General features: G+C 44.5%; 1 protein-coding gene across 5 annotated transcripts in view; it reads left to right on the top strand.

Moving 5' to 3' along the window:
* The window catches only part of CRTC1 (CREB regulated transcription coactivator 1), a 125,757-nt gene that overhangs the window by 70,798 nt on the left and 34,993 nt on the right, over positions 1–19,966 (top strand). For all 5 annotated transcript variants that reach the window (XR_009152754.1, XM_058163466.1, XM_058163465.1 and 2 more), the window contains exons 2-10: positions 1,183–1,299; positions 3,023–3,160; positions 3,714–3,775; positions 5,456–5,550; positions 7,447–7,532; positions 8,424–8,467; positions 10,715–10,935; positions 17,485–17,621; positions 18,634–18,888. Coding sequence is in view for 4 of the 5 variants with exons in the window: in XM_058163466.1 (XP_058019449.1) it covers positions 1,183–1,299; positions 3,023–3,160; positions 3,714–3,775; positions 5,456–5,550; positions 7,447–7,532; positions 8,424–8,467; positions 10,715–10,935; positions 17,485–17,621; positions 18,634–18,888 (1,155 nt within the window). In the remaining variant the exon portion in view is untranslated. The remainder of the gene's footprint in view (positions 1–1,182; positions 1,300–3,022; positions 3,161–3,713; positions 3,776–5,455; positions 5,551–7,446; positions 7,533–8,423; positions 8,468–10,714; positions 10,936–17,484; positions 17,622–18,633; positions 18,889–19,966) is intronic.

Below are 19,966 nucleotides of genomic sequence, written 5' to 3'. Positions count from 1 at the left end.
AAATTCTATTCTATTCTATCTTTTTTTTAAAAAAAAACATTGTTTCATCGGGAAGAGTTGCATAGTAAGAGTGAGATAAGAGTTTTTGTATGTAAAACCAGAGAAGCTTAGCAACTATAACTGTCTACTGCAAGGAGCCAGCATCCAGAGGCAGTTTTTTACTTATGACCAGCTGGGTGCTGTTAAGGGTGTGTGGGGAGAGTTTTTTCCCCCCTCAGGGCTTCTGAGATATGGTGCACTATGGGCATGTTTTCTAGGATTAAAATTAAAAGGGAACCTAAAAAAGATGTGTTATTCTCCCATGAGGTTCTAGAGGTGTGAATATGACTCTCCTAGGATCTATAAGATGACAATACTTTCTTGACAAGATGCCTATTGAGTGGGGTGAGCAACTACAGTAACTTTACAATCTGTGGACTTCAACTCTCAGAATTCCTGAACCAACCATGCTCAGTCAGGAATATGGGAAGTTGAAGTCCACAGTTTCCATAATTGCCCATCCCTGCTTTTGACACTCACCCACTGCCTTCACCTGCCCCAGCCCCCCCCCCCGATAATTTTGCGATCCCTCCAAAGCCAGTCAGCAGGACTTCCAAAGCACATTGGTTTATTCTGGGTTTAAAAGAAAATGCATTTCTTGCACATCCCTAATGCAAAGCATATGTGCTGCAGTATACTTTTGAATTACTGCAGACAACAGTTCAAGGCTGTGTGTGTGTGTGTGTGTGTGTGTGTGTGTGTGTGCTTTAGTTTTGAACTAATGATAAGACTGAGCTTTTTCACCCATTTCTCCACTTTCCAACTCCAAGCATCTCTTCGGTTTGCTTGTTTGCTTATTTTAAAGAATTTACACGACTGCTCAACTTGAACAGTGTCAGTCTGAGCAGCTTACAAGAAACAAATCAGGGTAAAAATGGCAATTAGCAATAAACAACAATAAGCTGCCTTATTCCAAGTCTGTTTGTTAGTACCCTAATTTGCCAGTCTTGATAGCTGTATCTCTGACAGCCTGGAGCTGAACCTGAACCTTGCTCAATCTTGCACATTCATTATGCTCAGCACTAAATTCAGACCCGTCTCCATCTACTGAACATTTCACAGGAAGCTTTCAGTTATCTCTTCCTAATTAGCACGGGAACACTCCTTTTCCTTTGCTCAATCTCTCCGTCTTGTGTTTTCTAGTTACAGCTACAGAAAACCCAGTATTTGCAGTTGGGGCAGAGCCGTGGCCAGTACTATGGAGGATCCTTGCCAAACGTCAATCAGATTGGCAGCAGTGCGATGGACATGCCCTTCCAGGTGAATTTTATACCAGCTCTTTCTCAGAAGAAGGACAAGGACATTAGAAACCAGTGTCTGTGTCCTGTACCAAAAGTTACAGGTATCCCTATAAATTACAGACAGTCCTCGCCTTACAACCACAGTCAGCCCAACATTTCTGTTGCTAAATGAGATAGTTGTTAAGTGAGCTTTATTATTATTGTTATTATTAATAATAATAATAATTAGATTTATATCATGGGTCTCCAACCTTGGCAACTTTAAGCCTGGTGGACTTCAACTCCCAGAATTCCCCAGCCAGCTTTGCTGGCTGGGGGATTCTGGGAGTTGAAGTCCTCCAGGCTTAAAGTTGTCAAGGTTGGAGACCCATGATTTATATCGCCACCTATTCGCCCATGATGACTCAAGGCGGCTTACAGAATATAAAAAACCACATTTAAAAACAGTAAAACTCATTAAAAAAATCAAATAAATTAATATAATAAAATCACCCCTGACCCCCATCTCCCGCCCCAGCGACAGCCGATCACACGAGCCATTGAATGGGCTCCATCCCATTCTGGGTTCCCCAGGCCCGCTGGCAGAACCAGGTCTTCAGCGCCTTCTGGAAGAGGATTAGAGTGCCCCAATTTTATTACCTTTCTTGCCACAGATGTCAAGTGAATCACTACAGTTGTTAACACCATTAAGTGAACCTGGCTTTCCATGGACTTTGCTTGTCAGAAAGTCACAAAAAGTGATCACATGACCCTGGGACCCTGCAACTATCATGGACATGAGTTGGTTGCCAAGCGTCTGAATTTTAATCACATGACCATGGGAATGCTGCAAGGGGCCAGAATAGCTCAGGCTGGTAAAGCCTGTTATTAAGAACACAAAGCCTGCAATTACTGCAGGTTCGAGCCCGGCCCAAGGTTGACTCAGCCTTCCACCCTTTATAAGGTAGGTAAAATGAGGACCCAGATTGTTGGGGGGGCAATAAGTTGACTTTGTAAAAATATACAAATAGAATGAGACTATTGCCTTATACATTGTAAGCCGCCCTGAGTCTTCGGAAAAGGGCGGGGTTTAAATGTAAACAAAAAAAAAACGGTCATAAGTAATTATTTTCAATGTCATTATAACTTCAAGCAGTCAATAAATGAACTGTTGTAAATCATGGACTTCCTGTATGTATGTCTGAATATTAAATCTTTTGAGAAAATAGAGATTTCACACTCTTTTTACGATACCAATTCCCCCAGAGGTGAGACAGTCACATGAGTTATCTCCCTCCAGCAACCTGATCCTATGGTGGGACATCCAGCAGGTTGTGTTTTAAGCCGGGGTGAAATGTTCCCGGTTCGGTAGCGATGGCGGTGGGTGGGTTCGGAGAACCAGTAGCAAAAATATCTGCCCCCCTCATGCCCAGCTGAGCCTTACAATCACCAGACGCTTTTTTTTTACTTTTAAAAGCATTTTTTCTTCAGCCGAAAAGATACTTTTAAAAGTAAAAAAAAAAGCCTTTGATGATCATGCGGCTCAGCTGGGATCGTCAGAGGCTTTTAAAAGCACTTTTTATAACCTCTTCAGCCGAAGAGGTTGTAGAAAAAAAGCTTTTAAAAGTAAAAAAAAAAAAAAGTTGGCCAAGCCCACTCAGTCACATTACTCCCAACCCCACCAAGCCACCCCCCACAGAACCAGTAGTAACAAATTTTACATTTCATTACTGTTTTAAGCTCTTTCTCTGTCTTTTCTTTAGACTCCCTTTCAGCCATCTGGGTTGGACACCAGTAGGACAACTCGACACCATGGGTTGGTAGACAGGGTATATCGTGACAGGAATCGCCTTGGCTCACCACATCGGCGCCCTCTCTCTGTGGATAAGCATGGCAGACAGATATCTTTTGATTTGATAAAATGGCTTGAGTAGGATGGGGTAAGCAGGAAGATTCTTAGAACTGTAGATGATTTTTATAAGATGAGCAAGGGTTGAACAATAGCGACGACAAAACGCTTTTTCCTCTCCTCTTTAAAATAGGGTGATTAAATTAAGCTGGGGAGGACGAAGTATAGATTTCTGTTATTTCAAAACAATTCCTAGGCTAAATAAGCCTGAATTTCAAGGCACTTTGTTCTTTAATCAGTCTTTTATGCTTTTAATGGACATATGAATAGAGTCAGGTAGCGTTGCTCCAGATGATTCTGCAGTGTTGTCACCTGACTACTTCTATTTGTTATATATCATTGTTTTATGTGATCCTGGCTGGTTGGGATCACTAAGAGAACACAACAGTCCTGGAAAAATAATGGCATCACACTAACAACGAGTCATTATTTGTTTCCAAAAGAAGAGAACAAATAGGGCAAAAAGTGTGGGGTTTTTTTAAAAAAAGATTTCTTGAGAGAAAGAAACATCTAAAAAACATTTCTTCCTTGACTGTCTGATTTACGTGGACAGCTGTCCGTATGGTACTGTCTACCTGTCTCCTCCTTCAGATACAAGCTGGAGAAGGTATGTATACGATCATTTTGAAATACAAAAGTCTTAATATTTCAGTTTACATAGCGATCTTTAAAAGCATATTTTTGCCCAGTAAAGAATATAGTACGGTATATATCATATCATCCAAGAAATATTAATTTACCTATCCAATTTATGCAGCCAACCAAAGTCACTCATTGAGACGGGCAGATATGTAATTCAGATATAAAAAAAATTATTTGACAAAACAATTACTGTACTTTTTGGAGTATAAGATTCACTTCCCCCCCAAAAGTGGGTGGAAATGTCTGTGTGTCTTATATAGCAAATGTTGCCGAAGCCGCATCCACCCGCCAGCCCCCATCCTTTGGCTTCTGCCTCCCAGCAATTTACCTCCTTGCAACAAACAGCATGGTCAGCTTCAACAGAGCCTGTTTTAGCATGAGCAGTTGATTGGCGGTTGGATCGGCCTCCTGGAAAACCACCTATCAGCTGTTCCAGGCTGTGGGGACTGCTGGCACCCGTCGCCACTGTCACCTATTACTGCCTCTGCAGGCCCCATTTTGGCCTCCACATATCCCATTTTCAGCCCATTCCAGGCGTCGATGATAGGTGGTGGCGATCCCCATGGCCTGGCACGGCCTGAAAATGGGACATGCAGAGACGGTGATAGGTGACAGCGGTGATGGGCAGTGATGATCCCCGAGCCTGGAACAGCTGATAGGAAGTATTCCAGGAGGCAGATCCAACCGCCAATCAGATGCTTGTGCTAAATCAGGCTGTGCTGAAGCTGACCATGCTGTTTGCTGTTTGCTGCAAGGAGGCAAATTGCTGGGAGGCAGAGGCAGATTTTTTTTTCTTGTTTTCCTACCTGCGTCTTAAACTTTGGAGCATCTTATGGTCCGAAAAATATGGTATAGTTATTAGCTTACCTGATTAGGTATGTGTCCGCATGTTTAACTATATGCTCCTTATACTAAAAATGTTAAAAGCTAGTAGACTGGGAATCCTGAACCATATCTTATTTGATTAAATTTACCAATTTACCATTTAAATTTAAATGAGGCACGGCATTAAATAAGAACCCAGGTTAGGACTAGTAATGGTTTACTACCACAGTTGAGTAACCACCATAATTAAATCTAGGAATAGGAATAACATAACCTTTATTGTCACTTTTTCTGGTGAACACAATAGCACACATTAAAAAATGAAATTCTGATGTGCAATCTCAATACGCACACACACACACATATCGGTATACACATGTGTATATGTGTGTGTGGATATAATTCACACATATACATACACATATATGTATACACTCACACACACTATATGCACACAGACATACACATGATATGGCAAGATCCTGTTCTTTTTTATCACCCACTTTACTTCAGCTGCTATGAGTTTGGAACCGACCTCCTACGGTCAGTTTGAATGGCTTGCTGGGCTCACAAAGGTGAAAACAGCCCTTTCAGGTATTCTAGTAGTTTGCCATTTGTATTACTTGCATTATGCTTGGATATCGGTTCATGAAGAACCGTGGCTATAAACTCTATCCAAAGCAGAGAATATGATAGGAATATGAGTAACGCTTAGCAGCTTGGGAGCTAAATGTTTGCCTTTGTTTAAAAAAATGTAGACATTGCAAATGCTTTATATACTTGGCTAGTATTTTAACAGTTTCTTCCCCTTTGCCACTAGGACCAACTCTGATTCTGCCCTGCACCAGAGCACAATGACCCCCACTCAGACAGAGCCTTTCTCAGCTGGGTCACAGGATATGCAGCAAAAAAGAGGTGACTTAAAAAAAACACCATGCACAATCCAGGAGTTGTGAAAAAAAGAAAACTGCAAAATTGCCTGTAAACTTTGGTAGAGGTGGGGAGGGGGAGGGGGAGGGGAGGAAGAAATTGGAGAGGTGCAGCAAAGATTATGAAATTTCACATTAGAAAAATGTTATCCAGAAGCTGAAGTTATTTTGGCGGTTTGTGTATTTGATGCCAAAGAGGAAGAAACGAGATACAAATGGGACTCGCTGAAAACACTGGAAAGTATGTTAATGCTTATGTTCGTACAAAACGCAGATAATGTATCATAATGAATCATGGCAAATAATAGTTGGGATCCTCTCCTGCCCTCCAAATTCTTGCATCTCCAAATAAATCAAATAAATAAACTGAGTTAGATGGACTACTAGTAACGTGACCAAGCCCAAGGCAACTTCCCATACTTCTCTGATTTTACGGGATATATGCTGAGAGGATCAGCATTCAATAGTACACCTCTGAACTTTCAGCTATTCTCAAGGTCCATATAATGACATAGGTCAAGGGTCTGCAAACTTGGCTCTTTTAAGATTTGTGGACTTCAACTCCCAGAGTTCCTCAGCCAGCAAAGCTGGCTGAGGAACTCTGGGAGTTGAAGTCCACAAGTCTTAAAAGAGCCAAGTTTGCAGACCCCTGACATAGGTAATCTAGTGTCCATCATATCTGAACTTCACACCAAGTTAGTATTGAAGTTGGATTTGGCCTACTACTTGTTTCTTGCTGACAAGTAGCAGCCCTCCTGGGCTTCTTGATTATTATTTTTTAATTGAAGATGCCAGTAATTTTGTCACTGAGCTGTGTGTGATCTTTCCTTAAGAAGCTTTGAAAAATGTCTTCTGCTGAATGTAACTCTGCCTGAGTAACAGCTGCCTTTCCTTTCCTGATAAGGGTGAATTGAAGTCTTCATCTTCTTCCCTTCCCACTGTAGCTTTGTATGGCTATCCACTTGGTTCACATGAGCTTTGAAGAATGGACGGGGCTGTAGACACACACACACACAAGCCTTCTCCCAGTTCTGTCCTCACTGTCCTTCTAAAAAGATTTCTGCTTAACATTTGCTTGATAGTGTTTTGACCTAGATTTCCCTAAACCACAAAGCAGACTCTTTTTATTAAGTTACTGTGAATACTTCTTATGCACATCTAGCAAAGTCTTTCAAGGGTGAATTTACAGTCACAGACCTTATCTGGCTTGGGGAGCTGCCAGGCTGATATCTTCAAAACTTAGCAAGGAGTCACAACCAATTAAGCAAACTGATTTGTCTCCTGCAAACTCCCCTCCCCTTTAGCTCCTCTTTTATTCCCACTGGGAGGGGTTATTCATCATCCACCTGTGGCCTTACTAGCAAGTCGACCCTTGTTCTTTAGCTGTTCCCTTTGTCTGGCAACTCTCCGTATGCACACACTGGGAACAGGCTCCTTCTGTTTGTCTGCCTCACTGATGTCTGACTTTGAAGGCGGCTGATAACTGGCATCCGGCCCTGGCCCCCTTCCTGCCTCCGCTGCAGACCCCTCATCAGAGCCTTCCTCAGAGTCCAGGACTGGCCCATGTTCCTCCCCATCCTCCTGAGTGTCCAAATCTGCTGCTTCTTTTGTTTGAAAGCTGGGGGAATCCCTTTTGCCCCCTCTCTTCAATATCTAGGGATCAGAAACTGGGGAGGTGATGTGGGGGACTAAGCCTCCCTCCACTTTTAGCATGCACAAGAACTATTTATTATTCATATTCATACTATAAAGTTAGAGAGCTCATTGAGAACAAAGGAGATGGGATAGCAGCCCTATGAAGGACCCCCTCTACTCACTTCTCCTCTCTTTCCCAGGGATTTTCAGAGCACACTTGGCTGATATATTTTTTCTCACACTGTAGTCTTATTACTGACGGTTCCGGGCATGGAGGAAGATGCATCAGAGACAGAGAAAAACCTTTCAAAACAAGGATGGGATACTAAGAAGGTACTGCCACTAATTTTGTGGAGTATATGAGCTACTGACACCATTGAACTGTCAGAGATAGTAAAGCTTCCTTCTTAGAGTGCAGCACAAACTTAGAAGTCAAAGGGGCTATTTCAGACTTTAAAGTGAACGGTATGTTTGGTGTATAAACCAGGGGTGAAATACTGTGAACGCTTTTTAGTTCTAATTTTCAAGCAGCCAGAAACTGAATTTTGTGTTACTGATTGTAGCGTATTCCAACAATTTGGGTTTCGGTCATTCTTGGTTTGTCAAGGGAGAGGGGGCAACATAGAAATCCCCCCTCTTTCACAGCCCAGCTCCCCAAAAATATTATTTTTCTCATCCACCGCTCTCTCCATTCATGTGGAGGCATGGGTAGTAGAATTGGCAGCTGAAGTGGGGTGGGTGGGTGGAGTTAAGGGACTGATTAGCTTGGAATTCCTGCAGGGAAGGAAGTGATAGAGACCCTACCCCACTACCCCACTCCTCTAAATCCTTTGGAGTGCTTATCTGGTTGTTCTCAAGAGAGTGAAGTCAGTCTTCCCTATTTACAAGAGATTCTTCTAAATAGGGAAGCAGCAATAAAGAAACTTCTCTGATCAGGTGACAGTGTCGTCCTGGTTCCTTGCGCCTGACAGCATGAAAGAGTTGGCTGTTAGTTGGAGAAGGTGGGCTAAGAGAATCTCCCAGTTCTTCAGTAGAGACATTTTTTTTCCTCAGTAAATAAGTGCAGGTGTAGTACAGGTGTCTGGATTGATCCAGGTGGGCAGGAGCTTCAGGTAGCAACCTTTGATACAATGACCTTTGTTTGTTTGTTTGTTTGTTTGTTTGTTTGTTTGTTTTTGCAGCTGAGTATCTCATGCTGACCTACTCTTCTCTGTTCTCTTTCAGACAGGATCCTCAAGGCCTAAATCTTGTGAAGTTCCAGGAATCAAGTATGTTTAAGGGGAAGGGTCTATTTGGTTTCTGGGTAAATATGAAACCAGCACCATCATTTTGTGAAAACAAATCTCTGTTTATTTATTTATTTATTCGTATTTCTATACCGCCCTATCTCCCTAAGGACTCAGGGCGGTGTTGTTTTGCGTGTATGTGTTTTTAATAGAGTGGAATAACTGAGAAGTCCAATGTAATGACTTGCAATAATTTTAGTACTTGCTGTTCACGTGAAGTATTAATACCACTTTATAATGCCTTGGTAAGGCCACACTTGGAATATTGCATTCAGTTTTGGTCGCCACGATGTAAAAAAGATACTGAGACTCTAAAAAAAGTGCAGAGAAGAGCAACAAAGATGATTAGGGGACTGGAGACTAAAACATACGAAGAACGGTTGCAGGAACTCGGTATGTCTAGTTTAATGAAAAGAAGGACTAGGGGAGACATGATAGCAGTGTTCCAATATCTCAGGGGCTGCCACAAAGAAGAGGGAGTCAAGCTATTCTCCAAAGCACCTGAAGGCAGGACAAGAAGCAATGGGTGGAAACTAATCAAGGAGAGAAGCAACTTAGAACTAAGGAGAAATTTCCTGACAGTTAGAACAATCAATAAGTGGAACAACTTGCCTGCAGAAGTTGTGAATGCTCCAACACTGGAAATTTTTAAGAAAATGTTGGATAGCCATTTGTCTGAAATGGTGTAGGGTTTCCTGCCTGGGCAGGGGATTGGACTAGAAGACCTCCAAGGTCCCTTCCAATTCTGTTATTATGTTAATAAGGAGTATCAAGAATAGCAAAGCAAGATCATGCCTCTTTTGATATTTGGCTTAGCACATTTTCTGCAATGCCTGAATTAACAAACCATGGGTTTTTGATGTTACTGCAAGTCATGCTCCCTATTAAATATATAGTTGAGGGTTGTTGTTGCATCAAACAATTCACACTTAATACAGTTCTCTATAATTCAAGTCTAACATTGTGGCTTATTGTGATAGAGATAAGATTTGACATTAGGGGTGTGCACAAAATAGGAATGTTGCTTTATTTCAAACCTGAAATAAGTGATTGTGGCCCAGAAGTTCAGCTGAATAGAAATACAGGGCATTTTAATTGATACGAGTTTTGGCTAAAAAAAAATCTCCATAACTTAAAGACTTCTTATGGGATAAATACGATCTGAGTTTTAAATTGTACTCAGGGCACATCTTGTTTGTAGAAACCCTCCAATTTCTGTAATCGGCGCTTAGCTTGAATAGGTTCCTTGAAAAATCTTTAAAAGCGATTATTATTTTCTAGAAAATTATTGTTAAATACCTATCTTTTTAGACTCCATTGTATTAGATAGCTAACTTCTGTTAAGATGGTGGTTGTTTGTAAGGGCTGTCTTGAAGAAAATCCTTACTTTTTGCAAGAAAGGCGGATGCGGTAGATTAAATTGTCATGATCCAGATTCCAGGCAAGAACTATCACCCTGTTTATCCCAAAAGTGCTTTTTTTTCCAAGAGGCAACTAGACTTTCTTGATTATAAGAGCTGCGGTGGCGCAGTAGTTAGAATGGACTACTACAGGCTACTTCTGCTGACTGCCGGCTGCCTGCAATTTTGCAGTTTGAATCTAACTAGGCTCAAGGTTGACTCGGCCTTCCATCCTTCCAAGGTTGGTAAAATGAGGACCCAGATTGTTGGGGGCAAGAGGCTGACCCTGCAAACCGCTTAGAGAGGTCTATAAAATACTGTGAAGTGGTATATAAGTCTAAGTGCAGTTGCTATTTTTCTTTGAAGACGTGTCACTTCTCATCCAAGAAGCTTCTTCGGCTCGGACTGGATGGTGAGGAATGGAAGGATTTATACCCCTTTGCAGACAGCTGGTCCTTTGCATTCTTTTAGCGAGTCATTAAGGCCACCTGGAGGTTTATTTTTTTTAACCGTTGGCTAAAAGAATGCAAAGGACCAGCTGTCTACAAGGAGTATAAATCCTTCCATTCCTCACCATCCAGTCAGAGCCGAAGAAGCTTCTTGGATGAGAAGTGACACGTCTTCAAAGAAAAACAAGAAAGTCCACTCGCCGCTCAGGAGGAAAAAAAAAAGCACCTTTGGGATGAGCATGACCTGGATGGCTGAGAATCTCCATAGACAATTGCCCTGTTTATTACTTCTGTGAATTCCAATAAATCAGACGGCCTTGGCCTCCATTTAACAAAGTTAACATAGTTATCCTTTTTCTCGGTCTTTGTCATAAACGCAGCATATTTCCATCAGCTGACCAAGAAAACACTACTGCCCTTATCCCTGCGGCTCACAACACGGGGGGCTCACTGCCAGACCTGACAAATATCCACTTCCCTTCTCCTCTCCCAACGCCGCTTGACCCGGAAGAATCCACTTTCCCCTCCTTGAGCAGTTCCAACAGCACCGGGAACCTCACTGCCAATCTGACGCACATGGGGATCAGCACAGCCAATCAGGGTAAGGTCCTTTGCATGCACGTACCAATGCCTTCTAGCACAGGGGTCTCCAACCTTGGTCCCTTTAAGACTTGTGGACTTCAACTCCCAGAGTTCCTCAGCCAGCACAGGGTCAGGTCCTTTGCATGCACGTACCAATGCCTTCTAGCACAGGGGTCTCCAACCTTGGTCCCTTTAAGACTTGTGGACTTCAACTCCCAGAGTTCCTCAGCCAGCACAGGGTCAGGTCCTTTGCATGCATGTACCAATGCTTTCTAGCACAGGGGTCTCCAACCTTGGTCCCTTTAAGACTTGTGGACTTCAACTCCCAGAGTTCCTCAGCCAGCACAGGGTCAGGTCCTTTGCATGCATGTACCAATGCTTTCTAGCACAGGGGTCTCCAACCTTGGTCCCTTTAAGACTTGTGGACTTCAACTCCCAGAGTTCCTCAGCCAGCACAGGGTCAGGTCCTTTGCATGCACGTACCAATGCCTTCTAGCACAGGGGTCTCCAACCTTGGTCCCTTTAAGACTTGTGGACTTCAACTCCCAGAGTTCCTCAGCCAGCACAGGGTCAGGTCCTTTGCATGCATGTACCAATGCTTTCTAGCACAGGGGTCTCCAACCTTGGTCGCTTTAAGACTTGTGGACTTCAACTCCCAGAGTTCCTCAGCCAGCACAGGGTCAGGACCTTTGCATGCATGTACCAATGCTTTCTAGCACAGGGGTCTCAACCTTGGTCCCTTTAAGACTTGTGGACTTCAACTCCCAGAGTTCCTCAGCCAGCACAGGGTCAGGTCCTTTGCATGCACGTACCAATGCCTTCTAGCACAGGGGTCTCCAACCTTGGTCCCTTTAAGACTTGTGGACTTCAACTCCCAGAGTTCCTCAGCCAGCACAGGGTCAAGTCCTTTGCATGCACGCACCAATGCCTTCTAGCACAGGGGTCTCCAACCTGGTCCTTTAAGACTTGTGGACTTAACTCCCAGAGTTCCTCAGCCAGCACAGGGTCAGGTCCTTTGCATGCATGTACCAATGCTTTCTAGCACAGGGGTCTCCAACCTTGGTCCCTTTAAGACTTGTGGACTTCAACTCCCAGAGTTCCTCAGCCAGCACAGGGTCAGGTCCTTTGCATGCATGTACCAATGCTTTCTAGCACAGGGGTCTCAACCTTGGTCCCTTTAAGACTTGTGGACTTAACTCCCAGAGTTCCTCAGCCAGCACAGGGTCAGGTCCTTTGCATGCACGTACCAATGCCTTCTAGCACAGGGGTCTCCAACCTTGGTCCCTTTAAGACTTGTGGACTTCAACTCCCAGAGTTCCTCAGCCAGCACAGGGTCAGGTCCTTTGCATGCATGTACCAATGCTTTCTAGCACAGGGGTCTCCAACCTTGGTCCCTTTAAGACTTGTGGACTTCAACTCCCAGAGTTCCTCAGCCAGCACAGGGTCAGGTCCTTTGCATGCATGTACCAATGCTTTCTAGCACAGGGGTCTCCAACCTTGGTCCCTTTAAGACTTGTGGACTTCAACTCCCAGAGTTCCTCAGCCAGCACAGGGTCAGGTCCTTTGCATGCACGTACCAATGCCTTCTAGCACAGGGGTCTCCAACCTTGGTCCCTTTAAGACTTGTGGACTTCAACTCCCAGAGTTCCTCAGCCAGCACAGGGTCAAGTCCTTTGCATGCACGTACCAATGCCTTCTAGCACAGGGGTCTCCAACCTTGGTCCCTTTAAGACTTGTGGACTTCAACTCCCAGAGTTCCTCAGCCAGCACAGGGTCAGGTCCTTTGCATGCATGTACCAATGCTTTCTAGCACAGGGGTCTCCAACCTGGTCCCTTTAAGACTTGTGGACTTCAACTCCCAGAGTTCCTCAGCCAGCACAGGGTCAGGTCCTTTGCATGCATGTACCAATGCTTTCTAGCACAGGGGTCTCCAACCTTGGTCCCTTTAAGACTTGTGGACTTCAACTCCCAGAGTTCCTCAGCCAGCACAGGGTCAAGTCCTTTGCATGCACGTACCAATGCCTTCTAGCACAGGGGTCTCCAACCTTGGTCCCTTTAAGACTTGTGGACTTCAACTCCCAGAGTTCCTCAGCCAGCACAGGGTCAGGTCCTTTGCATGCATGTACCAATGCTTTCTAGCACAGGGGTCTCCAACCTTGGTCCCTTTAAGACTTGTGGACTTCAACTCCCAGAGTTCCTCAGCCAGCACAGGGTCAGGTCCTTTGCATGCATGTACCAATGCTTTCTAGCACAGGGGTCTCCAACCTTGGTCCCTTTAAGACTTGTGGACTTCAACTCCCAGAGTTCCTCAGCCAGCACAGGGTCAGGTCCTTTGCATGCATGTACCAATGCTTTCTAGCACAGGGGTCTCCAACTTTGGTCCCTTTAAGACTTGTGGACTTCAACTCCCAGAGTTCCTCAGCCAGCACAGGGTCAGGTCCTTTGCATGCACCTACCAATGCCTTCTAGCACAGGGGTCTCAACCTTGGTCCCTTTAAGACTTGTGGACTTCAACTCCCAGAATTCCTCAGCCAGCTTTGCTGGCTGAGGGACTCTGGGAGTTGAAGTCCACAAGTCTTAAAGGGACCAAGGTTGGAGACCCCTGTTCTAGCACGACATCTTCTCGCAGTCTTGTCCAGGATATTAATTTTCAGCCAGGCAGGACTGTTTTCTTAGTGATGACTGCACTGTGACTTACGACTGGTCCTCATACTTACAATCATCGCAGCAGTCTCACAGCTCTGTGACCAAAATTTGGGCACAGGGCAACCTGGCATGTATTTACCACCAGCTGCAGAATCCTGGGATCAGGCAATCATCATTTAAAACTTTCCCAGCTGGTGTTTGACAAGCACAGTCAAGCGTGGGGTGGAACCGGATTTACTTAAGTGAAGTGATTTGCTTAACAACCGTGGCCAAAAGGTTGTAAAATCGGGCACAACTCAGTTAACAACCACTCTGCATAGCAACAGAAATTCTGGTCCCAATTGTGATTGTAAGTTCAGAACAACCTGCTTTAGATTTTTTTTATCCCATCTTTTTGATTTTTATAAATAACGAAAGGCACGAACATACTTAACATTAAATACTACAGCCATTCCCAGCCTGAAACCCTCCAAATTTGTTTGATTTCTTATTCAGCATGCTGCCTGATAATAATGAGTGGTGCAGTGGCCTAGAGGTGGAGCTCTCACCTCACAATCAGGAGGTTGTGGGTTCGATCCTAGGTAGAGGCAAATATTTCTCTCTCTGGTCACAATGAGAATATATTTGTTGAATATAACCCCATGTTGGTGACAGGAAGGGCATCCAGCCAGTAAATACTCAGCTCCATTCAGTTGCCATGACTTCGCCTCGCAAAGGATTAAAAGAAGATGCTGCTGCCTAATAATCATTGATATTTTAATGCACAGCAGCTCTGGAGAATACCAGTTTGGGGAAGACTGATTTAGCAGAGAGATTTTATTAATTTATTAAACGTATATGCTGCTCATCTCACTAATCAAGCGACTCTAGAGATGGGAGGAGGAGCAAAACTCAGGTCCACCTTCCTTTGAAACATTTGATTTAATCCCGATGATATTTTCAGAAGCTGTTTTTCAGCTTGTTTTCTGAGCTCCTGGAGAAAAGATGTGATAGAAATATTAATGGTATTCTGACTCAGCCACATAAGAACAGAGGTAGCCCTCGTCTTTCAACAACAATTGAGCCCAAAATTTCTTTCGCTAAGCGAGGCATTTGTTAAGTGAATGTGGCTCTATTTATGAACTTTCTTGCCACTGTTGTTAAGTGAATCACTGCAGTTGTTAAATCGGTAACCCAGTTGTTAAGCAAATCTGGCTTCCCCATTAACTTTGCTGGTCAGAAGGTCGCAAAAGATGATCACATGATCCCAGGCCACTGCAACGGTCATAAGTATGAACTGGTTGCCAAGCACCTGAATTTTGATCAGATGACATGGGCAGGGGTGTCAAACTCAAGGCTTGCAGGCCAGATCCGGCCCACAGGGTGCTTAAATCTGACCTGTGGAGCTGACCTGGAAATAGCAGAGGATTGGCCCCGTGGTGCCTGGCAGCCAAAACGAGGCGCACAACCCCCCGCCACATGTGCTCCCCCCACGTCCTGTTTGGCCAGCAGGATGCTACAGGAGACTTTTGTCCCGTTTCCCCACCCCACCCCGGCCCGTGAACTACAACTCCCAGAATTCCTCAGCCAGCTTTGCTGGCTGAGGACTCTGGGAGTTGAAGTCCACAAGTCTTAAAGGGACCAAGGTTGGAGACCCCTGTTCTAGCACAACATCTTCTCGCAGTCTTGTCCAGGATATTAATTTTCAGCCAGGCAGGACTGTTTTCTTAGTGACGACTGCACTGTGACTTACGACTGGTCCTCATACTTACAATCATCGCAGCAGTCTCACAGCTCTGTGACCAAAATTTGGGCACAGGGCAACCTGGCATGTATTTACCACCAGCTGCAGAATCCTGGGATCAGGCAATCATCATTTAAAACTTTCCCAGCTGGTGTTTGACAAGCACAGTCAAGCGTGGGGTGGAACCGGATTTACTTAAGTGAAGTGATTTGCTTAACAACCGTGGCCAAAAGGTTGTAAAATCGGGCACAACTCAGTTAACAACCACTCTGCATAGCAACAGAAATTCTGGTCCCAATTGTGATTGTAAGTTCAGAAGAATCTGCTTTAGATTTTTTTTATCCCATCTTTTTGATTTTTATAAATAACGCAAGGCACGAACATACTTAACATTAAATACTACAGCCATTCCCAGTCTGAAACCCTCCAAATTTGTTTGATTTCTTATTCAGCATGCTGCCTGATAATAATGAGTGGTGCAATGGCCTAGAGGTGGAGCTCTCGCCTCACAATCAGGAGGCTGTGGGTTCGATCCTAGGTAGAGGGAAATATTTCTCTCTCTGGTCACAATGAGAATATATCTGCTGAATATAACCCCACGTTGGTGATAGGAAGGGCATCCGGCCAGTAAATACTCAGCTCCATTCAATTGCCGTGACTTCACCTCGCAAAGGATTAAAAGAAGATGCTGCTGCCTAATAATCATTGATATTTTAATGCACAGCAGCTCTGGAGAATACCAGTTTGGGGAAGAGTGATTTAGCAGAGAGATTTTATTAATTTATTAAATGTATATGCTGCTCATCTTACTAATCAAGCGACTCTAGAGATGGGAGGAGGAGCAAAACTCAGGTCCACCTTCCTTTGAAACATTTGATTTAATCCCGATGATATTTTCAGAAGCTGTTTTTCAGCTTGTTTTCTGAGCTCCTGGAGAAAAGATGTGATAGAAATATTAATGGTATTCTGACTCAGCCACATAAGAACAGAGGTAGCCCTCGTCTTTCAACAACAATTGAGCCCAAAATTTCTTTCGCTAAGTGAGGCATTTGTTAAGTGAATGTGGCTCTATTTATGAACTTTCTTGCCATTGTTGTTAAGTGAATCACTGCAGTTGTTAAATCGGTAACCCAGTTGTTAAGCAAATCTGGCTTCCCCATTAACTTTGCTGGTCAGAAGGTCGCAAAAGATGATCACATGATCCCAGGCCACTGCAACGGTCATAAGTATGAACTGGTTGCCAAGCACCTGAATTTTGATCAGATGACATGGGCAGGGGTGTCAAACTCAAGGCTTGCAGGCCAGATCCGGCCCACAGGGTGCTTAAATCTGACCTGTGAAGCTGACCTGGAAATAGCAGAGGATTGGCCCCGTGGTGCCTGGCAGCCAAAACGAGACGCACAAGCCCCCGCCACATGTGCTCCCCCCACGTCCTGTTTGGCCAGCAGGATGCTACAGGAGACATTTGTCCCGTTTCCCCACCCCCACCCCCGGCCCGTGAACTACAATGCTGATCTGTCCCTCGAAGAAATACAGTTTGACACCCCTGGACTAAGGGGATGCTGAGTGGTCATCGGCATGAAAAACGATCATAAGTCACTTATTTTCTGCTGTTGTAACTTTGGCATTGGCATCCTTCAGCCTCAAAAGACTATGGTATCGTGCTCTGGAAAGAGATCCTAAAACAGCATCTAGTGTGACTAAAAAGGCCAATTCAAGAGTGGCAATCCCTTCCACACCGAGGGCAGGTACCTTCCGTCCCCTGCCCAGCCCCCAGATTTGGCTGGTTCCAGGACTGCCTCTTTGCCTCAGCCTGCTGAACAAGTGTCTCTTCGAATTGGAGAAGGCCATGCTGCGTCTTTAGCCTCCAAGCTTGTTGTAACTTTAAATGGTCATGAAATGAACTATTGTAAGTCAAGGGCTACCTGTAGTTTTGAAAATCCATCTGGAACAGGGGTCTCCAACCTTGGCAACTTTAAGACTTGTGGACTTCAACTCCCAAAATTTCTCAGCCACCATAGGGTCTCCTGCTTGGGCAGGGGGTTGGATTAGAAGACCTCCAATGTTCCTTCCAGCTCTGTTATTCTGTATTCTCTAGCTTTGCAGTACAAGTCTTAAAGTTGCCAAGGTTGGAGACCCCTGATCTGGAAAATCCCTCTTAATCTTACTGCTCCTGCTCATTTTCTCTGTCGCGGACAGGAATGACAACAACGTCAGCTTCTTCCCAGCAACACCGGCAGCCAACCGTCAGTCCCCTCTCACTGAACACAGATTCAAGGAGAAGCCAATCCCAGCAAGTGTCTCCTACGCTTTCACCCCTTTCACCGATTACTCAGGTACAAGAGGGAATTCTCTGAGGTGGGGAGGGCCCTTGAAAATGGTTGCATAATATGAACTCTCCAAACTGGAAGCTTTTACCAGTAGAGCAACTCTGATAATAACGTTGCTTCAATTCGTAATTTCCCCTTCAATTGTAGATTTGGTTTGGGGAAGGATAAGCCGGTTTTAATTCCATGTCGGTCCTTTGATTGAAGTTATTTAGCCATACCCAGGTGGAATGTCAAACCACGATAGGCAATCTGTTCCCCTCCAGATTTTTGGGATTTCATCAACCGTCATGAGAGTTGCCTTCCAAAATGCCAACCTCTTTAATAAACTATGGTTAAATAAACCAGGGGTCTCCAACCTTGGCAACTTTAAGACTTGTGGACTCCAACTCCCAGAACTCCCAGAATTCTGGGAGTTGAAGTCCACAAGTCTTAAAGTTGCCAAGGTTGGAGACCCCTGAAATAAACCATTGCACAGTGTTGTGTGTGGGTGTAGGGCAACTCAGCATGACCAACTATTCACTGCGGCCAACTTGCTGCGGGACAACTTGCCACAGCCAACTCACTGTGGGACAACTCGCTGCAGGACAAGAGTTCCACTAATATCGAAGGAATGGTAGAATAGAATCATTAAAGAAAGGATGCCAAAGGCGAGACAGAATGAAATTTGAATGACAGAAAGTAAAATAATTCTTAAAATATTTTAAATTCTTTTAAATTGAATTGTCCCGCAACGAGTTGTCCTGTGGTGAGTTGGCCACGGCGAGTTGTCCCGCCACAGTTGGGCATTGGAAATTTTGTTCCACTGCAAATTGTACCATTCCGTTGCGTGCGCACTCATTCCATAAATACGTACCTAGAGCCTGGGAAATGCTAAAAAAGGCAAATCGTTAAAATAGGAACGTTCCTGGCTCCCCCACAAGATTAGCATAATAGAGCCGAGTGCTTCCTTCTGGAGCCTTCAGCCCAAGAAATCTGATTCCACTGCACTGATGTCCTTTGCTGTCCTTTTCTTCTAAAGGCTGTGGCGTTGGATGCGCTCTCCATGGAACAGCAGCTTCCCCCCTACCCGTTCTTCACCCAGACAAGCGCGCAGCAGCAGCAGCCACAGACCCAAGTGGCGAGCGCTTTACCACCCAATGCTTCTCTGATGCAGACCTCTGGCTTGCAGCGAGGCGTTCAGCTCCCCCCGCTCTCGGTCTCTATCCCTTCCACAATCCCACAGTCTCCTCCGGGCAGCCAAACCCAGACATCCATGGGGATAGACATCAATTCGGTAAGTTTGATTGGGAAGAGGAGTTTTGGGACCTCCAGCTTCCTAGACATCTCAGACAAAAGCCTAGGAAACAAGAAGAGGCTTGGTCAGAGCTGTCTGCTTCCTGAAAAGTGTACGGTTTGGATATGTTGAGACTGCAATTGAAAAACTGCACAAAAATATGTGGTCTGTTGCCAGTCCTCCCTCATAGCCTCTGGAAAACGTAGTCCTCCAAATATCATAGAGACTTCTGTGAAGGGACTGCATTACAAATCTTATCAGAGATAAATATGGTTCTCAAAAGCTTTGGGTAGAGACTGAGTTTTTGAATAATTTTGAGATAGTTTCCACCTGGAAGGAAATCAATACGTCCCACAAGTTGAGATTGACTCTTGATGACCACGCAGATACCTCTCCATATTTATTTATTTATTTATTTATAATTACATTTCTATACCGCACCATCTCCAGAAGGACTCAGCCAATATTAAAATACACATACCACTATAATATAAATATAATAAATAAACACTATTTAAAAACAATTAAAAGCAAATATTTAGTGGCCGAATCACTAAAACGGTCAAAGACCGATTAAAACCTATTAAAATTTCGCTAAAATACATTCTTAGGCTAGTCCCGCTCGGTGAAATAATAAAGTCTTCAATTCACATTTGAAGGCCCGGAGGTCGGGGAGTTGTCATAATCCCGGAGGTAGCTCGTTCCATAGGGCTGGTGCCGCCACAGAGAAGGTCCTCCCCCTGGGGGCCGCTAACCTACATTGTTTGGTCGACGGCACCCTGAGGAGGCCCGCTCTGTGGGAGCGCACAGGTCGTTGGGAGGCAATCGGTGGCAGAAGGCGGTCTCGCGAATACCCTGGTCCTAAGCCATGGAGCGCTTTAAAGGTGGTAACCAGCACCTTGAATTGCACCCGGAAGGCTACCAGCAGCCAGTTAAGTTGTTCTTGGCAACAACATAGAAATGGTTTTTCTGGGGCATTTTCCAGAATATTTTTTTCAGTCATCCATTGTATAGACTCAGTTACAACGGCGGTGAGTGCAATGTGGGAAATGCTGAAGGATCAGGTTAGAGATTGATC

The sequence above is a fragment of the Ahaetulla prasina genome, chromosome 1 (genome assembly GCF_028640845.1).
Source record: "Ahaetulla prasina isolate Xishuangbanna chromosome 1, ASM2864084v1, whole genome shotgun sequence".
Lineage (NCBI taxonomy): Eukaryota > Metazoa > Chordata > Lepidosauria > Squamata > Colubridae > Ahaetulla > Ahaetulla prasina.
The sequence above is the reverse complement of the archived record's forward strand: the minus strand, read 5'-3'. Positions and strand labels throughout refer to the sequence as shown.